The following is a 22,756-nucleotide window of genomic DNA, read 5'->3' on the forward strand; positions in this document are numbered from 1 at the left end:
TAAATTGCATGTTACCCTTGTGGCTGTCCTTAGCCCTTGATTGTGGCTTTCCATGCAATTTCCAGCACGTCTCTCTAGTGTATCTCGGCTTATTGCAATGATGGCAATAAATAAGGGTTGATGGCAATAGAAGGTTGTGAATATGATAGGTAAGGCTTGACAATGAAGGCCAAGAAGAAGGAAAAAAAAACTACTAGAAACCTTTTTCCAACTCTAATACCGTGTTGGAAAATAAAATCTTATTATTATTTTTTTGAAAAATTAATACAAAAACATATATACAACTTTCAAACTTGTATAATAAATGGAAATAGAATAAGACAATTGACCTATTCCTAAAATTCTTCCGACAAATCCTCTAAATTACAACTTCCTTAATTTACATAGTCAACTAATTTAAATATGCAGAAAATATGCACAAAATCAGGAATAAATCAAATAAACTCTATAAAATTAGGAATAATTATTGGATTTCAACACTAGGTTTGTGTTTTAGGAGAGACAAAAAAGAAGTACCAAATAATTAGAAGGCTGATGAACAGCTGGACCATCAAGAAAGAACTGGGCCACTAAGATACTCATGTTGGTGATAACAGCACAAGTTGGGTTCAGGCCCATCTTATTTGATATATTGGTATAAAAATGTTACTTTACGTTAGTCATGGGTATTCTGCAGGTTGTCATGCACAAAAAGATGATTTATATCTTAACTGCACTTGTTTTTTCCCCCCAATGGGAAACTGAAGTATCATTAGTAGGAAAGTATGAAGAAGGATGTGAGGTCCTTTAGAGGTGATACGAATGTAGTAAGAAGGGAAAATAAAAACCACAACACTGGAAAACTTCTCCAGCCAATAGAAAGCCCCTCCAACTAAACCGAAGAAAAACTCAAATGGGGAGAAATTTCCTACAAACTCAATGGGAGAGGAAGCTCCTTCTTGGCTAGAAAGTTGGTATCTTGGTTAGCCAACCTAGACTTCCATGCGAAGAAGCAACCTATATAGATCTTAAAAGATCCAGAATACAGTGAAGCCAAGGAGCATATTTCTAAGGTCCTTTCTTGTTCTATGATGCTCTAGATGGAACTTCTGTGAAATCCTGCTACATTTAAAAGGTAAAAGTCCATTATGAACTCTTCTTTCAGGTCTTCCAATAGGGCATAAATCTTTGCCTGAATATCCAAGGCAAAACTAGCAGGCCTTGAGAATGCTCTGACAAACCCACTTTTATGATCCTTGATAAGGCCACCAGTACCCATTTAAAGTTACACTGCATGCATTCATCACTATTAAGCTTAATGCACCTGAAAGTTGGGTTGGATTCTAAGCGACTCCCTTCCACTGAGAGAAGCAAATCTATTCGAATCCTAAAAAAGAATGCCAACAGTTTGGTGAGTGGGTGACAACCACCTATTATTTGTGCACGAGTTGGTGACTCATTATAGGTCTATTGTCAAATGCTGCACCAGCATTTCGTTTGTTAGCTGTTAGTGGTTAATTTTGCCCTTGCTGTCTGGTTCAAGTGGCAAAGGGTTGGGAGGGTTTGTGGGAGGTTTCTGGTTCAAGTTCCAATGGGCACAAAAATTGACCTACCAATTCTTTTTATTTTTTTTATTTTTTATTAATTAGCATCATATTACAGCTCAATCAAACTGCAATGCCCTGGCTTGCTTTTCATCTTCATGTGAATGATATTTTCATATCTAACCTGATTATTTTCCTTTTTGACAGTCTTTCCTATGTTAAATCTTTTGGATACTGCTCTTATTTATTCTCAATGTTTTGTTTACTTGTTTTCAATTTGACTTTACCATTTATTAAAGTTTATTGACATCTTTCAGGAGAGGTTTATCTGAATCAGAAATAAACTTTCTTAAGGAGGTATTTTCCAGATTCTTTCTGGCCTTTTATGTTCAAATATCTGTTATGGTCTTTCAGTTCTTTGAATGTTCATGTCTTGTAATCCTTCTCTCCATTTAGTAATCTTGGTAATTCTACCAGTTTTGATGTGCTTTGACCAAATTATCAGTTTGTTTACCTTTGAAGTATTAATAGTTGCTTCTTAGATTTTTCTGGGTGCTTTATAAGCTTTTGTAGAATCAGCATTAAAGGGCTTCTTTTTCTGAACAGAATAAGGACTTGCAAACAAAGATTCTTCAGTCAGGAACTATTCCAGAAAGTGTTCTTGGTGAGGAAGACATCCACTCTTAGTTTCTTATATTATTTTGAATCAGATGTAGGACAATTATGCCAAGTATATTAAAAATTAGAACTACTCTAAAAACAAAATATTTTGCCAGCTCTTGAAAAGATTAAGAGACCCCTGTACGAAAAGCATCCAATGGAGAAGTTTGCTTGGACAATAACTGAAGACACTGATACGGTCAGTATACTTTTTATTTGCATTATTGAAAATAGAAAAAATGAAGATCTTATTATCATTGCTTCTTATTTGAGTTGTTGTTACCTTTTAATTTATTGTTATTTTTCAAATTTAAAAGAGAAATAAAGACCTTTGTAGAAGGGCTGAGAATTACAGAAAGAGGAAGGGAATTCCTTCAAAGAGAAGTATAATTTGTTATTGATATTTGAGATAGTTTGTGTTTGAAGAAGCAAAGTTATTTTTGGCCTCTTTGCTTATCCAAAAAAGAAGCAAGGATATTACTTCTTCATCTCTATGCAGCAAGATTTGTGGAGGCTTATTGAACACAAAGATGAATTGAGAATGAATTTCTGATTCATTCATCTACCATGTACATACAATCATATTTATAGATACAATGGTCTAAATCCATTTAAGGGAATAGCCTATTTACAGGAAATAATTCAAAGAATAAAATATTCTGAAATATTCTAAAGAATAAAATATTCTAAAATATTCTCAAGATGGATGATACTTCCAAATTTTCAGTAGTGAATCTCCAATCTTTCCATACTCATTATGTGATCTATTTGGCAATGTATCAAAAGTTCTGGTGTCAAAGAGGAAGTCCCATAAATAGAAAGAAAGAAAAAAAAGAAAAGAAGAGAAAATAGAGGCAATGCCTATAATTTGCGTCGGTAGAGAGTATATCTTATTGAAAAGATTCCTAGGGAAGGATATTTTTCCTATATTATCACCTGTTCTTTAATTTTCAGAACCAATCATATCTGAGCAACTCAGCATCAGGAAAGGCGCAATGTTCCATTTCTGATGAGTTCCTCAGTTAATGTAGAAGAGAAAAAATCATACAGAATAGAAACCTGAAAATACAGAAAAAAATTCAAGTTGTTTTGATTTATATCTCAGCCATCTAATTTCACTCTAATTCAGTGTGTGCTAGACATGTGTATACTACTGATAAAGAGAAAATTTTAAAGCTTAATGAATGATACTAGTTTCTTGTTGCAAACCTACTTATTGGAACTGATTAGATGGTGGATCATATGCTACTGAATGGTTGCAACAAATTAACTGTTTATCAATCATGGAGAGTATGTCCATTAGAAACAAATTCCTATAGAAGTGATTTAACTTTGTCTAATTCCTTAGGCGGAAGAATAACTCTAATTTAGTCCTACTTGTCTCGCATTTCTAACTATTTTTTCTCTCTTTTTAAGATTCCATCATTAGTCCCATCTAAGATTGAGAAATTTAATAGGGATTTTCTTTGATCAAAGGGATGAGAGAGGATAAGAGAGACTGCCTCATCAACTTAGACCTAGTATGCAAGCCAAAGATGGAAGGGGGTTTGGGCCTTGGGAGGATTTCTTTGAGGAATTATGTCCTTTTAGGGAAGTAACTTTAGAGGCTCCCAAGAGAAAGTTCTACCCTTTGGTACCAAGTTATTTTGACCATCTATGGAACACAACCCTACGGTTGGGACACCAACATTCTAGTCAGGTGGTCACATCAATCTCCTTGAAAAGTTATTGCATAGGTTTTTTAGGATTTTTCTAGATTCACTCATTTTGTGGTAGGTGGTGTAAGAATTTGTTTTTGGAAAGATTTGTGATGGAGGGATCACAGTTAGAAATCTTTCTATCCTATCTATCCTTGAAGCTAAATTTTGGTCACAACCTAAATGACTTGGAGATAGAGGATCTTGAAACACTCATATTTTGTCTCACCCATGTACCTTGTCACCATCCATTCTAGACGCCAGAAATCTTTCTATACTTTAGACACAATTCCGTTCTTTGTAGCTAAATTTCTATGGAAATCTAAAGTCTCATCTAAGGTCAAAACCTTTGCTTGGCTAGTGGGGGGTACATAAAAAGATAAACACCATTGACATGTTACAATTACAAACATCTTACAAGGCCCTTAGACTTGAATGGTGCATTTTGTGCTAAAGGGGTGGAGAAACAATTAATCATTTTTTTTTTTTTTTACATTGAATGGTGACTTTATGCCTATGCCTATGGCAAAGGCTATTCAAATTAGCCAAGATTGGATTCCACCAAGGAACATATGTGATATGATAACTATTTCATATAGGGGTTTGGAGAGCTCCATTAGAGGTAAAGCCCTATGGCAAATCACTTGTCTTTTGTTGATATGGTTTGTGTAGAGGGAAATAAATGTTAGAATTTTTGAGAAGTGAAGGGTTTCAGAGACAATTTGGAATCTAATTCATTTCTATTCATCTCTTTGGGCCTCTTATATCATGACATTCAAGGGCGTCCCTCTCGATGTTGTTCAGCTCAACTAATAGTCGATGTGTAGATCATAAGGGATTGAAAAATGAGGATACGAGAGTTGCTTTGATCCTATTTGATCGAGATGATGTTATTTCTCATGGATGCTAAGATGTATAAATTTTTTATGGTTCTACATGGATATATAGGTCTTATTAGTATACGAAATAGTCAAATCCTTTTTTTTTTTTTTTTTTTTAACTTTTATAAGTTTGGGGAGGATTTCTCATTCTTCTCATGTTTTTACTTTATCCATTTCTATTACATTCTTGTTTATGATTGAAAAAAAAAAAAAAAAAAAAGATTGTTTCTCTCTTTTAATGTCTAGTGACCAGTCATAACTTGTTGTAGCATCACAAGAGGATCAGGACCACTAACCCATGGAAAATCTTTTTGGTTGATCAATCTTTCAGGATTGTTTTATTTGTTTCTCCTTCCCTTTTAGTCTCTATCAAATTCCTTAATCGTGGAAGCAAATGATATTTGAAAAAAGGGGAATGAAATTCTGATAGTTGATGGCTAGATTTCATCAAATGATGGCAATTTATTTGTTCACAATTTACCTACTAGGGTCCATCAGATGATTTATCTATATGCATCTTTACTGATGATCCTCACTATGCGATTGATTCAACTTCTGTGATTCAATTTCTATAACTCTGTTGGATATTCAAAAATACCTCTGATGTATGTAAATGTAAATGATAATGAAGTGGAGAGTATTGAAGTCCTAGAAAACTTAAAAAATGCTAAACCCCCTATGCGAACTCCATCTTCCATTCTGTTAGAATACAGAATTTTCCTGTGGTGGCAGTTATGATGAGAGGTATATTTCATTAATTTTTTTGAAAATCCACCGAGCACAAAGTCTGCTTTTTCTATTGTAAATATCAGAGTATTGAGTGTTTTAGTCTGCCATTATAAAAATTTTCAGGTAGAATGGTCCAATATTTGCCTAGATGCATTGAATAATGTAGATCGGTTTTATCAAGGAAAGGACACTGCTGATATCATTCATGGCAAAGTTATACAAGTATGTTTTTCTGTCTCTCTTTTTTTGGATATGAGATGGGTCTTTGGAAGTTTAACTTATTTTATAGATGTTCTTATTTTTTCCTTTATATTCCAAGATATTGAAAGGAAAGAATGAAGATATGAAACAGCTATTTGGAAAAGAATTAAAATCTGGGGACTTGAGTGGTATCCATGCAGAGTGTCTTACGGATACATGGATTGGAAAGGACAGGTTCTCTCTGTCTCTGTCTCTGTCTCTCTGTCTCTCTGTCTCTCTCTCACACACACACACACACACAAACTTACACCATATGCTTGGCAGGGCTTAATCTCACTACAATCTGTAACAGATGGGCATTTATTGATTTAAGTGCAGGCCCTTTCTCTTGGGGCCCTGCTGTTGGTGGAGAAGGTGTGCGCACGGAACTTAGTTTACCAAATGTGAAAAAAACCATTGGTGCTGTTGCAGGTACTACTCATGGTTTCACTTCTCATCAATGATTGCATTTCCTTGCTGTGCAAATGAATGTCTGTTATATCGGTGACGATTGCTGTGTGCCAGTTAATAGTATGAATTTGATGTTAGAATGTTGTTAAGAAGACTTGATGTGTTATTTATTACCAAAGAACATTGTACTATATGTCAGTACAAGTGGTGTGGCTGTCAAGGTATTTAATTCTTTGCTTGTTTGCATTTTCTATAAAACATGATCTCATTTCACATTGCTGCAGAAAATGTGGGGAATCTTTCCTTGATTTAATTTTTTCAATATCTACTTAACATTTGCATGTTCTGTTAGAAAAATGATTATAGTTTTTGTTTCCCCTCAACCCACTAAATACTTATTTTCATCTACCAGGATTTGGCCCAGTTGAGACACTCTTTTGATGGTTTACTAGTATTGACTTTACATGTTTTTGAATCATGCAGTATTGTGTTCTCTATTCAAGATATTTTATTGTTTCTACCCACATTAAGTTTTATTTTCTTCATGGCATCCAGAGATTTCAGAAGATGAAGCTGAAGATCGCTTGCAAGATGCAATTCAGGAAAAATTTGCCGCTTTTGGTGATGTATGTGCTTTATGATGAAATAATAATTAATTATGCATTTTGATATTGTTTATTGGAACTTATAAATGACAAAATCATGGCTTGTGTTTGAAATCATGTGCTTCTTCATATTGCAGTCACTTCTTGATTTTCTTCTTTATGATTTTGTAAAATGTCTTTGGTGAAAGACAACTCTAGAATAATTGACTAAAATCAAATAGGTGGGCTAGGACTTTAATCTTTTAGGATTTAAGGAGGGGAATGATAAACTAAGATTATAAAAATGGGAAAAAAAATATATAGAACAAGAAAAAAATAAAGAACTAAGCCCCAACGAGTTAGATGCTTTATAAAATTCATAAAGATCAAAGATTGGGCTTCTAAAAAGTAGTGGCTATAACCCAAGTATTCTCGAAGGTGGTTTCTTTCACCATTTCGTAAAAAAATTTTGGTTTTCGCCTCCTTGATGAGTTTATATAATTTGATCTTCAAGGAGTGGGGGGGGGGAAGAGGTGGTGAAGACTAAACTGAAGGAGTGGAATAGAGACGTCTTTGGCAGGGTGGAGTATAGGAAAAATGTTGCTTTGGATCAGATGCAGTTCTGGGATGAAAAGGAGAAGACAAACCGATTGACGTTGGAAGAGATGGAGGCTAGAAGAGAGGCGAGGGAAGAATACAAAAAATGGGTTCTTTTAGAAGAGATTACGTGGAGACAAAAATCTAGGGAAGTGTGGTTGAAAGAAGAGGACAGAAATACGAGTTTTTTCCACAGGATGGCAAATGCTCACAGGAGAAGAAACAACATGGAACGAATAAGAATTAATGGTGTTTGGAAGTCGGAGGAGAATGGGATGAGTGAAGGGATAGTAAATGCCTTTAGAACCCTGTTGTCCAATCCGGGGGAATGGCGTCCTTCTTTGGCCGGACTGCAGTGTGAACAGCTACAAAACCTGGATGCTGATGCTTTAGAGGTGTCGTTCACGGAAGAAGAGGTACACGGTGCGCTAGTAGGTTGTAGTGGGGACAAAGCCCCGGGTCCTGATGGATTTACAATGTCTTTTTGGCAGTTTGCGTGGGATTTTTTGAAGGAAGACGTGTTGAGATTCTTTAGGGAGTTTCATGAACATGGTAAATTCGTTAAAAGGCTAAATACAACTTTTTTGGTTTTAATCCCAAAAAAAATGGGGGCTGAGGATTTGGGGGATTTCAGGCCCATAAGCTTAGTGGGAAGCCTATACAAGTGGTTGGCTAAGGTTTTAGCCAATAGACTTAAAAGAGCGGTTGGAAAGGTGGTCTCTAAGGCTCAAGGGGCTTTTGTGAAGGGGAGACAAATTCTAGACGCGGTGCTAATAGCTAATGAAGCCATCGACTCAATTCTAAAGAACAATGAAAATGGGATCTTGTGCAAACTTGACATAGAGAAGGCATATGACAATGTGGATTGGTCCTTTCTTCTTATAGTAATGCAGAGAATGGGTTTTGGGGAGAAATGGTTAGGGTGGATCAAGTGGTGCATATCCACTGCAAGCTTCTCTGTGTTGATTAATGGAACGCCTAAGGGTTTTTTCCAAAGCTCAAGGGGTTTAAGGCCAGGTGATCCTCTCTCGCCTTATCTCTTTGTGATTGCCATGGAGGTATTCAGCTCGTTCCTTAAAAGGACTGTGGAAAATGGTTATATTTCGGGCTGTTAGGTGAAGGGAAGGAATGAAGGTGGGATTCAGATTTCACACTTGTTGTTTGCCGATGACACTTTGGTGTTTTGCCAAGCCTCCCAAGATCAGCTGACTTACCTAAGTTGGCTGCTAATGTGGTTTGAGGCCGCTTCGGGGATGAGAATTAACTTGGACAAGAGTGAACTCATTCCAGTAGGGAGGGTAGTGGATATTGATGATCTTGCCTTGGACTTTGGATGTAAAGTGGGTAGTCTCCCGTCCACTTACTTGGGTCTTCCTTTGGGTGCTCCGTTTAAGTCAGTGACAGTGTGGGATGGAGTGGAAGAGCGGTTCCGCAAAAGATTGACTATGTGGAAGAGACAATACTTATCTAAGGGAGGAAGAGCAACCTTGATCTGAAGTACTTTGTCAAATCTTCCCATTTACTATATGTCTGTTCTGAGATTACCAAGTTCAGTTAGAAGAAGACTAGAGCAAATCCAAAGGGATTTTCTTTGGGGCGGTGGCAATTTGGAGCGAAAACCACATTTAGTAAGATGGAAGGTGGTGTGCTTAAGCAAGAAAAAAGGGGGTCTAGGGATCAAATGCCTCTCCATTCTCAACAAGGTACTCCTTTCTAAATGGAATTGGCGTTTTGCAAACGAGAGAGAGGCTTTGTGGAATCAAGTAATTAGAGGGAAGTATGGGGAAGATAGAGGGGGTTGGTGCACTCGGGAAGTGAGAGAGGCGCATGGCGTGGGGTTTTGGAAAGGAATAAGGATGGACTGAGATTTGGTGGGTGCACGGATTTCTTTTACTGTTGGCAATGGAAGGAGGGTGAGGTTTTGGAGGGATAGATGGTGTGGGGATGCCCCTCTGTGTGAGTCGTTTCCTTCCCTCTATGCCTTATCGATTGAAAAGGATGCTTGGGTGGCGGATGTTTGGGATCCCTTGGTGCAGGGGGGTAGGGGGGGTTGGAACTCGTGTTTTTCAAGATCCCTAAACGATTGGGAGGTGGAGGAGGCGGAATTATTTTTGGGGTGTCTTCACGGGAAGAGAGTCCTTGGAGACGTAGATGACAAGGCTGTTTGGACTGAAACAAAGAGCGGCATTTTCTCGGCCAAGTCTCTATACCTTGCTCTAGAGGCGGACTACCCTATTTCTTTTCCATCTAGCTGTATTTGGAAGGTGTGGGTACAACCCAAAATCAGTTTTTTTTTGCGTGGGAGGCTGCATGGGGTAAGGCGCTAACCCTAGATCTTGTTCAGAGAAGAGGATGGTCATTGGCGAATAGATGTTTCATGTGTATTGAAAAGGAGGAGACCATAGATCATTTGCTTCTCCACTGCTCAAAAACAAGGATCTTATGGGAGTTGCTTTTTTCTTTGTTTGGGGTGTCTTGGGTGATGCCATGTTCAGTTAGAGAGACTTTGCTTAGTTGGCAGACTTCTCCTGTTGGCAAGAAACACAGGAAAGTGTGGAGAGCGGCTCCCCTGCATATTTTTTGGACGGTTTGGAAGGCGAGAAATCGATTAGCTTTTAAGGATGATGAAATATCAATACAGAGATTGAAATACTCCTTTTTATGCTCACTTTGGTTTGAGGCAAAGCTGTTTATAATAGAATGCCCTCAAACTTTGGTGAATTTTATAGATTGGTTGGGATCATTGTAAGGTTTTTGGGCCTTTTGGGTTTGGGTCTCTTATGTGTCCTTGGCCTCTTTTGGTGGTGGGTGTATAGGTTTGTATACTTTGCATAGGTTGTATTCCCTGAGTCGCTCCTTTGGCGTCTCTTTATAAATGAATTTTCTTTACTTATCTAAAAAAAAAAAATCTTATAACTTGGCTTATAATGAGGTGGTGGTTGAATATCTATGTCCTAACTTACATTGTCTTGATACCATGATAAGCAGACAAATCTTCCACATTAGATATATTTTTTTGATAGGTAAACAAGAAATGCATTAAAAGCGCCAAAAAGAGTGCACCATAGTACACAAGATGCATACAATGACCACTAAGAGATGGCCAAACAATAGGAAAGGGAAAAACAAAAAACTACTCCCTCCCTCAGTGAGAACCCAACCAATCAATGAAATCACATGAGGACATTGAGCCTACAACCATGTACAACTTGGTCCAAGAAAACAAGTTATAGAGGAACAAGTTCCACATTAAATATCAAATTGGAACACAATTATGAGGTAAGTTCTATCAAATTAGCATTTTCACACAAGGGCTTTATTACTCAGAATGGTTCGTCTTTCTTCAAATGAAGCTTTGAACAAGGCTCTCCTTAGTAAGTGGAGAATTTTGGGAAAGAAGAGGGGGGTGGTTGTTCTATGGAGGTGAGGAAGTGGTATGGTGTAGTGTTGTGGAAGGCAATAAGGAGACAATGGGGAATTTTCAAAAGTAAAATTTATGATGTAGTTAGTTGATGGAGGGTAAACATTTGGAATGACATATGGTGTGAGGATTTGTCTTTGAGGGTTTCTTTCACAATTGTTGTATGCTATAGCTAGCTTAAGGTTGCTTGGGTAGTTGATGCATGGGAGTGGGCTGGCTGGTGAGGGGAGGGGGGTTGGGGGTTGCCACATTGGGCTCCATGTTTCTCAAGATAGCTCCATGACTAGGAGTTGGATGGTGTTGAAGCATTCTTTCTGCGTTTCTGTAAGAAGGGAGGTTGAGGATTGGGCGACATGGATGGTCCTAAAGAGTGATAACTTTGCAATTAAATCCTATTATTCTTGGTTGGAGCATGGGAGATCGGTCTTTTTCTAGTGGATGTTGAAATCCTTGGGTTTCAACAAAAGTGAGCTTTATGCTTGGGAAGCAGGTTGGAAAGGAAGCTTGACTTGAGATAAATTAAAGACGGAGGGGATGGACATTGATGAATAAGTGTGTTATGTGAAAAGGCGAGGAAGAATTTGTTGAGCATGCACTCCTTTACTATTTCAAGGCAAGACTTCTATGATAGCTAGCCTTTCCCTTGTTTGGGATAATATGGGTGCTAAATTCATCGCTTGAAACAACTCTACTAAGTTAGCATGGACTTTTTGTTAGGAAGATGTAGAAGAAAGCATGGAAACCTGCATATTTGTATTTTTTTTTTTGGGACTATTTGGAAAGAAAGATGAAATTTTGCTTGAAACTCAAGACAGTGACTTTTTGTCTATTATATGGGGAATGGTGAATCTATGTATATATAATTACTTCTGGGGGCAGAGCCAGATGGCTGTTGAACACCAATACATCACCAAAATTTAATCATTAAAAGATTAGGTATTTTGGAGCTTCTGCTCCTATATTGGTTGAATCTTGTCTGTAGAACTTCTTCCCTTTTCTTTTTCATCTTGTCTTTAATAATTTTATATCTGTATCCTATGTAAAAGATTTTCAAAATTGGAAAAAAAAAGGAACAAAATTAGGTTAATCCCTGTTATACAAACAGGACTTGTGACATGCAATTGAGGATTCTTTAGGAGTTTGGATTAACTTAGGACAACAAAATGGGCACATTCTTCTTATCATGAGCATTAGAGCTTAAAAAAAGTGAGAAAGTAGTTTCATTTTATTGTTTAGAAAGTTTTTGCTAACCATTAAAATTTGTGTTATTTTCTCTAAATCTTTGAAGAATTCTATAGTTTTCTGGTGAGAATTAACGTGCACAGAGGCATCAACTTTGGTAAGAATTGGTTTCCCTATCAAAGTTGATATAAACTATAGTGAGGATTGGGCTAGGGTGTATATGGGAGAGGAGTCCTCTTCGCTTTTAGGTTTTTTGGAATGGCTTGCCACTCCCTAAGGGATGGTGAGTTTTGCTTTTGTTTTGGCGTAAGCTACTATGTATACTCCCTGTATGCTTTGTGGCTTTTTGCCTAATTTTATATATATGCGCTCATTTATCAAAAAAAAAAAAAATATAACTTTTTTTGGCTTGTTCTTTTAACTTTGTTTGAACTGTGATGTTTTTATTATTGTGACTATAATATGACATTTAAATGTTGCAGAAAGATCACCAGGCTATTGATATCCTTCTAGCAGAGATTGATATATATGAGCTTTTTGCTTTCAAACATTGCAAGGGAAGGAAAGTTAAGCTTGCTCTTTGTGAGGGTAATTTCTTCTTCAAGCTAAGAAAATTCTTTGGAAAAATTATACTTAGAGTCGGGGGGGGGGGGGGGGGGGGGGGGGGGCGCGGGTTGGGGCAACTGGTTTGGTGCAGCATAAGATTGAGAACCAAACTGATCATCATACTTTGTTTCAGTTCAATTCCTTAAGCAGTTTGGTCAGAGTACTGGATTCCTAAAACCAAGTTTTGGTTGATTTTGTTCTAGAATCGTGTTAATTGGTTTAAACCAAAAATGCCCCAGAACCTAAATTTACTGAAGTAAATAGGGTTTATAGCCTTTTTCCATTGCATGATTGCTTACTTTGAATTCATAGATTGAGTGGTTCTTTATGTATACCTGTGTATTAGGTTTGGCCCCTTTTGGCCCTTTTATTTAATAGGCAAGTAAAAATTGTATTAAACCGAAATACAGGAAGTTATACACAATGAATACAAAAGACCAAAAAAAGGTGCGAAGACACAAAAACCAACAACCATGCCCTATATAGAGCCTAACGATTCATAAAGTCTATCAACGACAAAGGATCATTCCCAATATACACTCTAACCCAATCCCAAAAAAGATACAAGAAAGAATTTTTAATTGTTTGGTCCATAAAACATACATCTTTTATTATTTGGCACTTAAAATATGCATATTTTATTGTCCATAAAACAAATTGCTTATTTTGAAAATTTGAAACTTAGAACCTTGCTCTAAAAATGCGACATATTTTGGTTTGCTGATACTAACTCAAATTTCTTTTAATTGTTGAATCCAGTGATGGAAAGTGCTGTCATCGTTTATTTCAGTTGAATTTTTTAGCCTTGGTTGAGTTAGTTAATCAAAAAATCATTATAAGTCTAATTTTACCTTTCTAAAATTGAAAAAAGTAGGACTATAATAGTTATTTTTGTTTCTCAACAAGTCAAATAAAGGTAAGAGTGTTTTCTCATAGCAAACTTTCGGGATCTTTAATAACTTTTCTAACTGAATGTGATGGTAAGGGAGGTGCATAATCATGTAGCAAACAGGAGAGGATACTGTTTAAAATGTCAGAGAAGATATGTGAAACCCAAATCCATAAGGTTTTATTACAAGTTGAAGCTTTTTTTTTCCTTGTGAAGGTGAAGTCTGATCATATTTTTCTTGTGGAATTAGTTTGTATAAGAAGCTTATCAGAAAACTTAGTTCTATGAGAAATATAGCTAAAAGCATATAAGTATGCATGCTCTTAAAATCCTTCGATTTTACAGTTGTGTGTATATGTGTATGGCTTTTAGTTTACTTACCCTCTGGCTTTCTTTTTTTTTTTTTCTGTGTTTTTTTTTTTTTTTAAGTTGGATGCCTTTATTGATGATTTCAGAGCTTGATGAGAGAATGCGGGATTTAAAAAATGAGCTCCAGTCTTTTGAAGGTGGAGAATATGATGAAAGCCATAGAAGAAAGGCTGTAGATGCATTAAATCGAATGGAGAGCTGGAATTTGTTTAGTGATACTCATGAGGTATGCCACTTGATTCATATAGATTTTAATTTTTCTTGCCCTTTTTTACTCCTAATGCATATCCATTTTATCCATATAACAATTTCCAGAAAAGGTATATAACAATTTCAAGAAAAGGACATGCCTCTGGATTAGAAAGGAAAAAGGTTTCTCTCAACGTGATAACAATTTTCCTCTACAGGAGTTCCAGAACTACACAGTTGCACGTGATACTTTTCTTGCCCATTTGGGTGCAACATTGTGGGGCTCTATGAGACACATTATATCACCTTCCATTGCTGATGGGGCTTTCCATTTTTATGACAAGATATCTTTTCAGTTGTTTTTTATCACTCAAGAGGTATGATGTTTAACTTACGAGTTTGAGGGGATTCCATAAGCTTGATGGTGTAAAGTGAAAAGGGATATTCAGTCTAAATTTATTGATGCAGAAAGTTAGACACATCAAACAATTGCCAGTGGATCTCAAGGCGCTCACAGAAGGGCTTTCCTCTTTGTTGTTACCTTCTCAGAAAGCTATGTTTAGTCAGCACATGTATGAGTTCTGCATTGTTGCTTTATTTCTTTTATTTTTCTAGTATACTGATAGGTCCTTACATTATTAGGCTACTATATTTTTCTTTCCTGATGCCTGTGATCTTCTGTGGGATTTTATTTTTATTTTGGTCTTATGCTGCCATCTGTCAGCATTAAAATTTCATTTTGTGATCTTGTTATTCTATTGATTTTTTTAAATGATTATATGCTGACATATAAGGGTGTTCATTCTTCTTCATTTATAAATTGCTTCAAGCTTTATTGATGTTGCTAAGTTTTGTAGGTTACCACTTTCAGAGGATCCTGCTTTGGCTATGGCCTTTTCAGTGGCACGGCGAGCTGCAGCTGTCCCACTTTTGCTTGTTAATGGAACATATAGGAAAACAATTCGGACCTATCTTGATTCCTCCATTCTCCAGCACCAGTTGCAGAGGCTCAATGATCATGGTTCTCTTAAAGGTTGCCTGCAGCTTTATGTTCCTTTTTTTAATTTATCTATCTTTTAATTTTCCTCTTCCCCCAAATTGTCAAAATGATTTTCTTTTTCTTTCATATTTCATCTTCTAAGAGGTGTTAGAGCTTTAGCTCAATCCATATTAATATAATTGTTAGCTCATTATCCAAAAATTTAAGTTTCTTGATTAATTTATGTCTTAATATGGTATTAGAGCCCTTCTTTACGAGAGACCTATCAAAAGAAAAAGAGCCCTTCTTTATGAGAGATCATTAGTTCAAAGTTCACTGATGTTTTTTTCCCCTATTGTTGAGGCCATGTCAACACCCAATGAAAGCTGCTTGTGAAGCCAGGTGTTACAGTTTTAGCCGTAGTCAGCTTGATATACATTGTTTGCCCATTAGCATTGGAGTTAATTGGTAACTTAACAGGGGTATGCGGTGACTCTTATTGATGGATTATATCTCATGAACCAGATGTTGACTAGTTTGCATCATGAATATAGAATTTTCCCTCTACTCCAGTTAATAAAATCACAGTTCAATTTTTGGTACTGAAAGTTAAACTTGTGTTTGTGCCAACAGGTATAAAACCTTTGAATTATGGACATAATAAGTGGACAAGAATGGAATGCCATGTGAAATTACTTTATTCTTTTTATCACCATAGTTTACAAACTGTATTTTATCTCATTCATTTGTGCAACTTGGGCTGATACTCAATAAAATCCGTCTAATGGGTAGGGAATGTGAGGTGCACACACATTTTGGCTATGAAAACGGATTACATTTTAGTGGATGACCATAAAATATACATTGTTGGATGATTCATTTGTAAATCAAGTGTGCTATTTCTGTTGAAGGCATTATACTTATCCAAATTATGCATCATTATCTTTACACCATTCACTGCACCAGGTAAATAGGGTTTATAAGCCCAGATGCTTTGTATATTCTGGAAGAAATAACAAAATGTTTTTAATAATGCAGGGATGCACGCCCATAGCAGGTCCACGCTGGAAGTTCCAATTTTTTGGTTTCTTCATAGTGAACCGTTATTAGTTGACAAGCATTATCAGGCAAAGGCGCTTTCTGACATGGTTATTGTTGTCCAGTCAGAGACATCATCCTGGGAAAGCCATCTGCAGTGTAATGGGAAATCACTTCTTTGGGATTTGAGGTTGCAATTTCTGGCAATTTAGTGTTGAGTTTTTAATAAGTTATTCTTTGTTCTTTAGCTTTCTTGGTCTGGTGTAATTTTAGCCTAGGAATTTCCAGCAGATGCAGATTTGCAATGCTTAGTCAAGGATGACATGTTATAGATTTGTTAGATATTTGTGCAAAACCACTATTTCTCAAATCATCTAGCAAGTTTGATCCAATCATGCTTTAAACCTGACAAATAAAATGGCAGCACCTATATGGACTGCCTTCTGGCTTAGGAAGTAATGATAATCTTGCTAAATTCAGGCAAGATCCATTTATATGCCTCTTTCTCTACTATGTTAAGTAATCTTGCTTATATCCGTGTTTTTTGGAACTACCAATCCCCTATGTATTAGGTTTGAGTTGTGATCTATGGCATCTGAATTTTGGAATCAGGTGATAGAACTTTCAAGTTGTACCATGTTATTTTTTTTCTTTTATCAGAACAGAATATATCTATACAGTATGCCTTTTTTACTTGATTGCAAATAAATAGGCAACTCCATATAAAATGCTTGTCTAGATACAAACATGTGGGGTATCCACCTGCATGTTCTGATTTGTGCTTATCATTAATTATGTTTTCTGGATAAACTTGCAATTGCTATCCTGTTAAAATAATCAAGGTGGATATCATGGAAATCACCGTTGCTCTCTAAGATTTAATGGCATTTTGTTTATTAGGATATTTCTATATCTATTTTTTACTTGAAAAATGATATTTGAATTAAACACCGGCATTTTCTTTCTACTTTACCCAAAACATGGCAGGTGGTTTACAAATACTTTACCATGTCTGGTCTGTTGGAGCAAAATCATATAGATTACTGTTCTATTTTTCTCTGTTTTTTCTGATTAAGTTACCTTTTCTATTGGGTGTTACATGGAATCTTATCTGGAACCTCCCCATCTCCACCCTAACCCCTTCCCAATTTAAAATGCTGTTTTAATTAAACTCATTGTGAAGAAAGTTCCTGTTTTATCCATGTATGAAAAGTGTCACCAATCATAAGACTTAATAGTGGTGTTTTTTTTTTCTTCACCAGGAGGCCCATTAAAGCTGCACTGGCTGCTGCTTCTGAACATCTTGCTGGTCTGCTTCCCCTGCATCTTGTTTACAGTCAAGCTCATGAAACTGCAATTGAGGTGTGTTATTTCATTTGCCTTCCAAAATGGTATCTCAGTAAGTGTTTTCTAAAGCTATGTTTCTCATGAAATATTTTCTAATTTTTTTGGGTTCAAACATGATAAGAGAGGCAATTGGGGTGGAATATTTCAATAATTTCCTCCCCAACTGTGTTCCAGGATTATTCTTGGATCCCTTTTGTTCAAGCCAGATAAGAATTTATGGGATTTGAAAACCATGTAAAAACCTGTAGTAATGTGAGTGCTGTTAGGCTTGATATTTTTAAACTATATGATGTTCCCTGACCTGTGGAAGTGGTCCCTTCAAAGATTGAACTATTCAACTCTACCCATAATTGTCTGCTACATAAAACATAAGTAATGAAATGAAAATTTTGTCCATGATGAGTCCTCACTCATATTTATTGCTTTATCTCAAATTTTAAACCTTTTTTTTTGTCACAATTTTACAACATCTACTTGTCATCATATTTCTCAAACTCTAGGTTCCATCCTGTAAATTCAGCAAAAGATAAAGTAATGGACCATCAAAGTAGAGGGAGAATGTCAGTGAAGTTTAGCTGATCTAGAGAGAGCACCAAAATTTTGATAGCTGAATCATTAAGCCATGAGGTATTCAGTGAAAAATAAAGTAATGGACCATCAAAGTAGAGGGATCAATCAAATTTAGTTCATCCAGAGAGAGCACCAAATTTTTTATAGCTGAGTTATTAAGCCATGAGGTATCATATAAAGAAATTTTTATATGAAGCTATTATAGGACCCTCCATTTAAGAACAAGGCACATTTCTTGGGATCAAGATTTCATGAATTCACTGAAGAGAGCAGCCTCTGTCAATGAAAAACATGATTACGTGCTAAAACTTTAAAAATTATGGTAATGTAGTTCAGTAGGACATATCCTTTGAAAGCTCTAATCTATGTGACATGGACACTTCAAATATATGAGAATTATTGTGCTGGACGTGCCAGCCGATGAGTGTGCAATATGTTTCTGGTACAATTTCCTGGTGAACATGTCTCTGATGAATTTATGTGTGTGTCTGGGTTTGTTTTTGTTTTGTGTTTTGTGTGTGTACTTTTAAGTTGATTTATTTGTTTTTTCTGTGATATAAAGGAGAACATATTTCCACTGTATGACTCCCTCATCATCATGGCTCTTTCTTTTCTGTATAGTTCTATATGCATGGAGTTACCTATGTCATACATCTTATGTTACATTTACGATTCATTTTTCTGTAGAATTGGAGGTTAGACAAATCCAACTCCTACACATACCAAACCTGATACCTGTTTCTCAGTCACTGTGATATAGACTGTAACATTATGTTTGTGTGTCTACATGTAAAAAAAATAGTTGACTGTTCCGGTGGTTAAACTTTCTCTAGTCTACGCCGACTCAAATTGGAATTGTCAAGTCATCCATAACTGATTTAACGAATTCGATGAATTATGCCTAAAGGATTTACTTGTTACTAATATAGTCTAGCCTCTGTTCTTTAGATCCCTTGTTTCACTTCGATAGTTTCATAAATTGGGTAGGTGCAAAGAACCAACCAGACTGACCTAGTGGATAAATTAGGAATACAAAAACAAAAACAGCAATTGAAACAGAGAATGCGATTGAGCCATTGCGACACCCATTAAAGGAGTAGTTCCCTGTTGAATGCCCTAGTGTGACCTTAGGTCTGGTCAAGGGTCCATTAGACCATTGAATCTGGTTATTGCTGCTTCAGTTTATTTTTGTGTATGTCGCATATGTTTATTTGTGTTTGCTTTATCTAGAAAAATACTCTTCTCCAAGTCAATTATCTCATGATTGGTTTCTAAACAATGTTCGCTTAATTTAAAATTTGCTTAGAATGAAATTTGTGGCAAGGTATTTTGAGAATTTAAATCTTATATTCTTTTATTTATCCATTTCTTCTGAAGCTGGTAGAGGACTTTATGATATCTGTTGGTGCCAATCTTTCTTTTTTCTGTCTAGGTGTTTGACACCCATTTGTATGTATCAAATTATGATTATCATTTCTTTGATTTTTCTCTTTTCATTCACACACACATGCACGAACATGAACATGTGATGCACACATGTGAATTGCATGTTATAATATTGCTTAGCCGCCAAGTATTGAGTGAAGTGCTTTCTGTTGCTAAGCCATGTACATGCATCATGACAGGACTGGGCATGGTCAGTGGGATGCAACCCTCTGTCTATCACATCTCAAGGCTGGCATATTTCACAGTTTCAGTCTGATACAGTTGCTCGGAGCTATATCATCACAACCCTTGAGGAGTCGATACAACTTGTCAATTCAGCCATTCATCGTCTTGTCATGGAGCATACAAGTATCCTCACATATTAATGTTAAGCACATGGACTAATTTAAGAGATTTATCAAACATTACTTAAGCTAGGAATATCAAGACGGGAAATGATATATGGTAGTATGGGCTCCAGTGAATGATGTCATGCTCAGTGAATGGTGGCATGCACAATATGTAGGCTTTACCAGCCTTGTGGGCCATACTACAGGACAAAAATGTACCTATCCGGAAAAAAAAATTGTAGGCTTTAGCTTGGAAATTAAGTGCTTGTTACTAAATGCCTTGGATTTTTGGCCCCACTATTCAAACAGCACTATTTCCACTTATCCTCTGTAAAAAGCATACACAGAAACCTATGAAATTGACATTCTGACACAACCTTTCTCACATAAATTGTGCTGTCTTAAGTAACTGCTTCAAGGATTGATTGTGTCTAGCATTTGTTATGGCTACTGGAATTGAAATTTCTCTTGATGGGGCCTTAACAAAACGCAGCTGAACAAACTTTTAAGCTCTTCCAATCCCAGGAGCGTGATCTAGTTAACAAGTATAACCATGTTGTTGGACTGTGGAGAAGAGTGAGTAGATGTGTTCAATACCTCTTTTCAATAATTACTGTTTTCCCTTTTCAGATCCGTTTGTTCTTAGAAATAATGTTGTTTATACTGAGTGCTAGTAACAAACTTTGGTCTCTTTTTCAGATTGCAACCGTAACTGGAGAACTTCGTTATGTGGATGCCATGAGACTGCTATATACCCTGGAGGATGCATCCAAAGGGTTAGGCATTCATGAATTCTCTTCATTGCTTACATGACTTATGCAGTATTTATATTATCAAAATCTCCATACACCAGATATTAAGTTCAGTGCAATCTGTACCTCATTTTTATTCACATTCGTGACAAACATAAAAAGTACAAACAATCTGCTAATTTTGCACAAGAGAGAACTGGTTCATGTGATGCAAATATTTCTGCTATTTTCACTGTGTTCATGTGTAACCATAACTCCAAGTATGGAATGATTGAAATCCCTCAAATTCTCTTTGAATTAAATTTTAGCTGCCCATATTACCTTTTTTCCATGGACTCTTAATCAGTAAATTACCGACATTGTGGCAGATAAAACATACTTGTAACTTTGGTGCTTGCTGGTTGTCTCCACAAAACCTAGCCACATTTACAGCTCTTTCCTCATTAGATCTTAATGCAATTGTCTTGGAGAAAACCAGTTTATCAATATGTTCATGTAGATTGGGGTGTTAGGGCAGGGAGGAGAGATCATCTCATTGATTGGATCAAAGTATGAGCCTATGAGAGAAGGAGGTTTCAGTTTAGGGAACATTTCTTTGAGGAACAGAAAACTTTTAGGGAAGTGGCTGTGGAAATTTCTAGGGAGGATTTCAGTTTAGTGGATAGGGACATCTTGTGTATGTATGACTCTACTGGTTAGGATGCCAATGTGGTTGTTAGACAGTGACACCAGTGCCCTTAGATGACTATTCTCGAGGTTTTATCTGTTTTGTCTTGTTATACTCATTTTTTTTGTTGGTGGTGGCATGAAGATTTGTTTTTGGGATGATATGGGGTGCATCAATTGAGAGAGAAGGGGGAGGTTCTTTGGAGCGGGGAGTGGGTGCGTTGGAAGTAGGGGCTGATGTTGTGAAGGGGCCTCTTTCTATGGTGTTTAAAGATGGTTCAGCTGTAGTCTTTCCTGACAATTTTAATCCCTTTCAAGAAAAAGGGGCTGTGTCCGGGGGTAGTGGGGTTTCGGTCTCTTCGCTTGAGGGGAGTGACAGTGGCCTGGTTGGTGAAGACCATTTTTTTAGAAAAGGATTTCTCAAAGCTTACTGAATTTAGTAGATTTTTGGGAATGCCGGTTGAGGGGTTCAAAGAAGAAATCTGGCCGATGTTGAGAAAACTAAGGAAGAAGGCTGGAGGTGGGACCCCTAGTAAAGGGAATAAAGAAGAAATCTGTTTTACTCTTCTCGTTTTGAAAGGAAACGTAGGAGATTGGACTGTTCAGTAAGTTATGGAGGTTCTTCTTTGGCGTCCAGAAGGAGAGGTAAGAACAATTGGGAACTGATTCCTGTTGATTGATGAAGATTAAAATACTTTCATGGAATGTTAGAGGACTCGATGACGGGGAGAAGTGGAAGTTAATTAAATAAGTGATTAGGTCCTAGAAGGCAAATTTGGTTGTTTTCTTGAGACTAAGATGCAAGAGATGTCAAAAAAGGTAGTGAAAATCTTGGGTGTTGGAAGGTTTTTGAATTGGGGAATAGTTGATGCTAGAGGAGCATTAGGAGGCATTCTTCCTTTTTAGGACAATAGAGTTTTAGGTCTTTTGGAGTTGGAGCGAGGAGGTTTCTCCATTTTTGGTCATTTTAATAATATTGTGGATGGCTTTGTTTGGGTGTTCACAAGTGTCTATGGTCCTGTCTTGGGGAGAGAAAAAGGATTTTTGGGATGAATTGGGTGCAATTAGGGGTCTGAAGGATGATCCTTGGTGTGTAAGTGGGGATTTCAACTCTATTAGATTCCTAGGGGAAAGAAGGAATGATTTCAAATTCACAGCAGAAATGAGGAGGTTTATAGAAGTCATTGAGTAGTTGAGATTGAAGGACCTTCCTCTATCCAAAAGTCAGTTCGTGTGGTGTGGAGGCATTAATTCTTAGGTAGCTTCAAGGTTGGATTGCTTCTTAGTCTCTGATGAGTGGAAGGACCATTTCTCGGGATCTTTCAACTTGCCCTCCCTAGTATAGTTTTTGATCATTGTCTTATTGTTCTTGAGGGTGGAGGGGTTAAAAAGGGCATGACCCCTTTTAGATTCGAGAATATGTAGCTCTTGACGGACAGTTTCAAAGAGTTAGTGGGAAAATGGTGGACTAAGTATATGGCTACAGGCACCATTAGTCATTGCCTTGCTGAAAAGGTGAAGGCTCTTAAAAAGGATCTAAGAGAGTGGAATAAAGAACTTTTTGGCAATGTCTCTGTTAGCAAATCAGAAGCCTTTGCTCACGTTTAGTTCTGGGATTCAAAGGAGAGTGTCAACCCTCTTTCTCTTAAGG

General features: G+C 36.7%; 1 protein-coding gene across 1 annotated transcript in view; it reads left to right on the forward strand.

Moving 5' to 3' along the window:
• LOC117922515 overlaps nt 1-22,756 on the forward strand; it is a 47,044-nt gene that overhangs the window by 21,706 nt on the left and 2,582 nt on the right. Inside the window, exons 8-24 of the mRNA XM_034840645.1 lie at nt 1,841-1,880; nt 2,130-2,187; nt 2,300-2,382; nt 5,614-5,712; nt 5,810-5,925; nt 6,044-6,162; nt 6,697-6,767; nt 12,408-12,513; nt 13,876-14,015; nt 14,197-14,355; nt 14,447-14,550; nt 14,836-15,011; nt 15,996-16,185; nt 17,258-17,357; nt 19,538-19,706; nt 20,181-20,263; nt 20,387-20,463. Coding sequence (XP_034696536.1) covers nt 1,841-1,880; nt 2,130-2,187; nt 2,300-2,382; nt 5,614-5,712; nt 5,810-5,925; nt 6,044-6,162; nt 6,697-6,767; nt 12,408-12,513; nt 13,876-14,015; nt 14,197-14,355; nt 14,447-14,550; nt 14,836-15,011; nt 15,996-16,185; nt 17,258-17,357; nt 19,538-19,706; nt 20,181-20,263; nt 20,387-20,463 — 1,890 coding nt within the window. The remainder of the gene's footprint in view (nt 1-1,840; nt 1,881-2,129; nt 2,188-2,299; nt 2,383-5,613; nt 5,713-5,809; nt 5,926-6,043; nt 6,163-6,696; nt 6,768-12,407; nt 12,514-13,875; nt 14,016-14,196; nt 14,356-14,446; nt 14,551-14,835; nt 15,012-15,995; nt 16,186-17,257; nt 17,358-19,537; nt 19,707-20,180; nt 20,264-20,386; nt 20,464-22,756) is intronic.

Source organism: Vitis riparia, chromosome 9, assembly GCF_004353265.1.
Source record: "Vitis riparia cultivar Riparia Gloire de Montpellier isolate 1030 chromosome 9, EGFV_Vit.rip_1.0, whole genome shotgun sequence".
Classification (NCBI taxonomy): Eukaryota; Viridiplantae; Streptophyta; class Magnoliopsida; order Vitales; family Vitaceae; genus Vitis; species Vitis riparia.